At 43.1% G+C, this 6,566-nt stretch overlaps 1 protein-coding gene across 1 annotated transcript in view; it reads right to left on the reverse strand.

The window, feature by feature from the left end:
* Positions 1–6,566, reverse strand: part of ttn (titin) — a 206,646-nt gene that overhangs the window by 173,759 nt on the left and 26,321 nt on the right. Inside the window, exons 33-40 of the mRNA XM_015391676.1 lie at positions 4,757–5,017; positions 4,412–4,672; positions 4,180–4,324; positions 3,924–4,092; positions 3,605–3,836; positions 1,718–2,002; positions 1,505–1,630; positions 693–881 (exon numbers count right to left, since the gene is read on the reverse strand). Of these exons, the coding sequence (XP_015247162.1) occupies positions 693–881; positions 1,505–1,630; positions 1,718–2,002; positions 3,605–3,836; positions 3,924–4,092; positions 4,180–4,324; positions 4,412–4,672; positions 4,757–5,017 (1,668 nt within the window). The remainder of the gene's footprint in view (positions 1–692; positions 882–1,504; positions 1,631–1,717; positions 2,003–3,604; positions 3,837–3,923; positions 4,093–4,179; positions 4,325–4,411; positions 4,673–4,756; positions 5,018–6,566) is intronic.

The following is a 6,566-nucleotide window of genomic DNA, read 5'->3' on the forward strand; positions in this document are numbered from 1 at the left end:
AAATGGCTCCTTGGATTTTAAAGGTTGCAGACCTCTGATCTAAAGGAACCGCAGCAATCAGGAGGCATGTGCCCAAAGCAGGAAGGCACTGGACCATTAGAGGGGGAACCAAAACCAACAAAGCAGCTCCAGCACCTCAACAGGGCAAAGCGGCGGAGGGCCCATGAGTTTGGCTGTCCAAAAATCAAGCATCAACTCCTTTCAAAACTAGTCTAGGCTCAGATCTGATTTCATCCATCTAAAGTTTGACCTCAACTGGGCCACTAACAGGACAAGGAACCTGAACGCAGCAGCAAATCTACAGCAGGACAACCATCCAAAGCCCAGACCCTTGTGGCATTAAGTCCTGTCAGGTCCTTCATGAACTGAAGCAACATTGGAAAGAAGATGGATCAGATCAGAATTCCTCCACAAGCTGAGCAGCTATAAGATCAGACAGAAATTGCTTCTTAGAGTTTGCTGAAGGTGGTTGTGTAAGCTGCTCCATCAGGAGGTGAAACGTTTCTGAGTTTTGGTTTAAATTATGTTAAATTATGAAGGATTTATATCGTCTCCTAAACAAAGCAAAGCTTTAAAAAAGAAAGAGTAAAATAATTAATCTATAAATAACTCGGGCTTTGTTCTAAGTTCTGTTTTCTAGATATAGATCTAGAATGTCTAGCTTTCATTACTCATTCCTAGGAGACACCTACCATCCAGTGTGAGAGTGGCAGAGCAGAAGACTTTGCCGGCGTTGTTCGTGGCCACGCAGGTGTATTCGCCTTCATCCTCCTGGTAAACTCTGGAGATCTCCAGCTGGCAGCTGTCGTCGAACTGAGACATCCGGAAGAAGTCGGACTGCTTGATCTCCTTCTCCTTGTGGAACCAACTGATCTTCACGTCTGAGACAGGAGAAGCACAGTTTGGAGGTTAAACCTTTCCTCCAAAGAGATTTACAAGATATCAGCACAGAATTAGACTTAACACAACAGAAACTGTTTATTCCACAGAGACTGTTGAGACTGTTGCTGGTGAAGATTCTCAGTCATTCAGGTCATTGTCCTTCCAAAAAACTTCAATCTACTGGACTTTGACCCTCAGCCCCTTTACAGGGAACAGAAGACCTCGCCTATTCAGCCAGGCCAACAATTGCCTTTAACGACCCCCCTTTCAGTGACATAGACAGTAGGGTTGGGAATTGATAAGATTTTCACGATTCCGATTCCCTTATTGATTCTGGTAAACGATGAACTTGTTAAGTGCACGGTGACTTTCATCTACCTTCGCCTGGGACTTTTTTTTTTTATGCTCCAACATAACCTTAGAGGCATTAATGCTGATACTTGGACTTACATTTTTTGTTCATAAACCTACATTTAATTGTTAACTAGGCTTATTAACTTTAGTTTTAAGACTTGAACTCTTTCACTCTCCAGCCGCTTGTGGCTCCTGGTTGTAATTTATACCTCAACGTTTCTGATTGGTTTAAAGTTTCATTGTTGTCAATCGTAGGTTTTGTTCTCACCATCTCCACGGACACGGCACTGGAAGTGAGCTGGTTCTCCCTCTCTGGCTGAGGTGTCGGAGATGGGGGAGACGATGACGGGCGGAGAGATGGGGGCAGCAGAGTCTGGGGAGACCACCTCTGACACTGCAGAACACAAACAGGATCAGTACACATCCACAACATTTACATTAACAGATTTCTGTGCTCTTTAGGCAGGACATCCCGTCTTACCCTCCACGTTGAGCGTGGCAGTGCTGGTGGCCGTGCCATAGTCGTTCTTGGCTTCGCAGTTGTAGATGGCGGCATCCTCGGGGAAGACCTCGATCAGAAGCAGGGTGTGCTCATTCCCGTCGTGCAGGAACTTGCACTTGAAGCCTGGCGACAGAGCCTGGGAGTTTTTGTACCAGGAGACCTGCGGTTGAGGAACGCCGCTGACCTCCACAGAGAAGCGGGCCGGCTTTCCTGCTTCAACCGACTGGGGCTCCATGTGACGGAGGACTTGAGGAGGCTCTGGGACTAAAAGGGTTAAAGGTTTGGTTAACAAGATCAGGTTCTCACTTCTAACTTTTTATTCTTTCTTTTTTTACAAGACAGACACCTCTGTGTTGACTTTACAATACTTCACTAAAACTGCAATACCTTGTGCAATAACTATTTAATACCCTGTTCAAAAATCCTGGGAACACTAGAACCCCGATGCAGTCAGTTTGACGGTTCTTAGATTTTAAAGGGAAAGAGCGTTACTTACATTAATCATATGTTGCTCTGCTAACCGACTTCTCCTGTTTCTTTATTTCCTTAATTTTCACTTACTTTTTTTTAACAAAATAAAAACTTAAAATAAATGTGGTTAATTTTACCTCGATCTCCCACAGCCGTCATTTTGACGCCTCTATTAGTTGCATTGTAAATTCTTCCAGTGGCTGATTGACGTTCGTACCTTTGCCTAGCAACCAACATTCTACCTAGAACTCTTTGACTGACGTGGAAAAATAGCTTTCAAAATAAATCTAACAGCGAAAACAGGCGTTAGAAATGCTTAAAGATATTGATGATAGCGATTCAGGCGGAGAGGGAGAGACCAATGAATACAGCTGGGTAGGAAGCGGTTTAGGAAGCGGCTCAGATTCTGACAGTGAGTCTGAGGATGATCGCCTATCCCCGGCAAAACGCAGACGCATCAGTGACCCATCAGACGAAAGAGGCCCAAAAGCCAAACAAGAGCCCCTGGTATAATATTATCACTCAGAGGTCGGCGTGGATGCGTCGGATCGAGACGATTAGAAAGTATTCTATAAAAGCTCCAACGAGAAAGTGGCTTGTAGCTGTATTTTATGATCTCTTGGACATAGCAGCTATAAACGCGTTGGTTTTGTTCAGGAGTTCCGTCTAACGCAGAGATTTTATCCTTGAACTGGTAAAATAGTTGTAGTTGGGTGCCAACTACAACTGTTTTACCAGCCCCTCCACCGCTGAAGAGCAGCTTTGGTGAGGTAAAGAAAACAGCGCCAAAAGCATCAGCGCTGCGCGAAAAAACGCTCATATGGTGTTTGTCATTAATGTAAAATATTAGGGGTAATCATTCAATTTCCACTAATAAAATTGTAATTTTAAACTTCAAAACCTGTGTGGTAAAACAGTCTTATTTATTTTACTGATTATTTTTTATACAAATTTAGACCACAAATAATAATAGCATACAAAGAAGCCTTTAAAAAATATATATTAGACCTGATTTAAGGTCTACATAACCACAATGGGTTTATATCACACCCAAGAAACATTATAGTTGAGGAAATCATCACTATCCATGCGTTCCATTGGGAAAAATGTTACCCGTTAAATTGACGGCCAGTGGGAGATCTAGTAGGATCAGAATTCTGGTCTGATCTGAGACCTGGTGTTAAAAAAGAGACTTCAGCTGTAATAGTTACCTCTTTAATGCACAACGCCAAATCCAAATGTCGATAAGTCACCTTAAATTTCTGCCTTATTTCTTTTTTGTATATATTTGTACATATCTAATGCACCTTTTTCTTCTTCTGGCAACTTCTCTTGAGTATTGAGTTGATGTGACGTGAATTTCTCCACTGTGAGTTCAATAACGTCTTGACTTACTGTTGACTCTGAGGTTCATGGTGCTCCTGTTCTTGCCAGCGATGAAGGTATATTCCCCGGCATCGCTCCTGTAGGTCTCAGAGATAGTGAGACGGTGCATCTTCCTGATGGCTACGTAGCTGAACCTCTCCTCCACCGAGAACTGGATCTCCACGCCGTTCTTAAGCCAGCGACCCTCTACGTCGTCCTCATTCACCTCAAACTCAAAGGTTGCTCTGTGTTTCTCTAGAACCTGCGGAAGGTGAGAAGGAGGTTCAGATTTCTTTAGAAAACCAATCTCTGGTTTGGAGGCGTGCATCATGTTAGAAAACCGTCCTACCGTGATCTCTCGCTCTGCTGGTTCGGCGATCCTGACATCACGGCCCTCTACCGTCAGGTGGGCCTTGGAGACGCTGGATCCGGCCACCACAGAATACTCTCCGGCATCTGACATCCGAACAGTCTGGATCATCAGACGATGGACATACTTCTCAGCTTGCACCACATACCTGTGGAAAAAAAAGCAATGCAGATGATTTCCAGCTGATCTTGTAGCTTTGAAAGCTTCTGTTTCGGATGTTCTATCATAGGCAGACCTCTCCTCAGACACGTCCAGCTCCTGGCCGTTCTTCATCCATATCACCTGGATGTTGGGCTCAGAAACCTCACACTCAAAAACCGCCTTCTTCTTCTCAGTTATCTTTATGTCTTTAATCTTCTTGGTGAACTCTATCACACGAGCTGAAACCAGGACATTGGGTATGCAGATTTAGGGGAAGTCTGAACAGCGAATAAAAGTCTTTAGCACCAAAGAGCTTTTTTTTTTACCTTCAACAAAGAGGTTAGCAGAGGATGCAGCAGAGCCTGCTACGAACTGGTACTCTCCTCCGTCTCCGAAATGAACGTTGCGGATCGTAAGTGAATGCGTGAGCTGCTTGCTGCGGACTTGACACCTTTCTGATGATTTGACCTCCACGCCGTTCTTCAGCCATTTGTAGCTGATGCCCTCGTAGTTGACAGTGACCTCAAAGGTGATGGTGTCTCTCTCCTGAGCGTTCAGGTCATTCAGCATGGAGGTGATCAGGACGGCTGGAAACATTTTAAAGGATACCCACGTTAACTTTAAAGATTTAAAAACCGGAGCAGTGGTCATTGATGTGTGACAAGTCTTACGGTTGACGGTGAGCGTCGCAGACACGCGGTCGTTCCCACAGATGAAGGTGTACTCGGCAGAGTCTTCCCTGCTGGTGTTCATGATGGTAAGCTGGTGCAGTTTTCCCTGAACCACAATGCGGAACTTCTCGCTCATCTCGATCTCCACGCCGTCTTTGAGCCAGGTGGAGGGCACGTTGAAGTGGGACACTTCACACTCAAACGTGGCCACCTGAGTCTCAGGGACCTCCACACTCTTCATAGGTTTGGTGACGCAAAGAGCTGCAGGTAAGAAATTGTAACAACGGAAAAGGTAATGACAATCTGTTAAAGAAAATCTGTTGAACAAACGATAATTTGAGGGTTTCTCCTTTTAGAATATCTCCTTTCTGGTAACTTGATTTTCCTGGTGCTGTTTAATTCACCTTGTTCATATTCAAAGTTAAACTTAAACAATTGTGAAAGAATACTTTATGGCAGAGGCGTACCTCAAGGCCCCTTTTCTGGTCCCATTCCCTTCTAACTGGAAAAAGCTATTTATGGCTCATTTTTAAAATAGTAAAACTCTTCTATCGCTGTTTGCTGATGATTTACAGGTCTGTCTTCAGAAAGCAGTAATGGGTTTATATTTATCTCGTGTTAATCCCCTTAGAGATGTGGATTAACTGTAGAAGCTCCGCCCTATTAATAGACAACAGAAGTAGAAACTTATTTAGTCGATGCTGATGGACAGTTCTGTGGAAATGGATCCACTCTGGAACTTGGAAGAAGATTAGCTTAGCTGATGTTTTTATAAGGAAACACGAACCCATTAACTCAACTAGATACTATAATCCTAGCTTAAACCGTAAGCAGGCATTTCTTTTACACCTGCTGGTTATTTAAAAACTCAGCAGCCTGTGTTCTGCCCAAAATGACACCTGTATTGACCTTCTTAAATAAAGCGCCCCTCGTCTATTTTAAGTGCAACTTTTACTTCTTGCGTCTTAGGGGACCGTTATCACCTTACTTGTGTGACGTTTTACACCACTTCAACCAGAGCACCAAGGTTAAAAGATCAAATGTTTCTGGATATTTTTGGAACCAGGCTAAAAAAAGCAGTGGCAGAACCTTTTCAATGTTTTTTTTATTTATTATTTTTATACATGCTCTTAATAAAATTGTCCCAAATCTTTGGTTAATCTATAAAATATGATTATATTTTTAGTATTTCTACTGCCAATGCTGATTTATTGATATATATGAGTATGTTATAGAGTACAGTATGAGTTAAGTGAGACAGTTTGATGGAGAATCAGAAAAGTTGGTCTTAAGATTAACTAAATATATACACTTAATACCAAAAAACAGCTAAGCACCCAGAGGGAATGTGAAGTGTTCCTTATGCAGACCAATGGTGAATATGGATAACTGAATGTTTCAGTTTAAAAGCATACTTAGAAAAGGCCACAGGAGAGTTTACCAGCGGCTCTTTGAGTGACATTGGGTCGGAACCAAAGCAGTCCGTCAAAGTGTTGAGTGAAAGTCAGTCTACACACAGGATGCCTTAAAGACGTTACCAGTGGCTCAATGTTGTAGCCAATGTGTTCACACTGTAAAAATCGCACCAAGGGGGGATCCTTGTTTTAGGCATCAAGCCTTAGAGATCCGAAGGACATCTGGAGATGACAGAACTGAACTCTTGGCAAACACCTGGTGTTTTTCTGCAGATACTGATCTAAGGTTTGCATCACCTGGAATGTCATTGGCCACATAGTGGCTTCAAGTTCTATCTTCTGGTTAACTCTAGCGGCAGTTTGAGAGACTCGAAGATTGTCCTGCATCTGATGAA

The sequence above is a fragment of the Cyprinodon variegatus genome, unplaced genomic scaffold (genome assembly GCF_000732505.1).
Source record: "Cyprinodon variegatus isolate N-32 unplaced genomic scaffold, C_variegatus-1.0 Scaffold555, whole genome shotgun sequence".
NCBI classification, from domain to species: domain Eukaryota; kingdom Metazoa; phylum Chordata; class Actinopteri; order Cyprinodontiformes; family Cyprinodontidae; genus Cyprinodon; species Cyprinodon variegatus.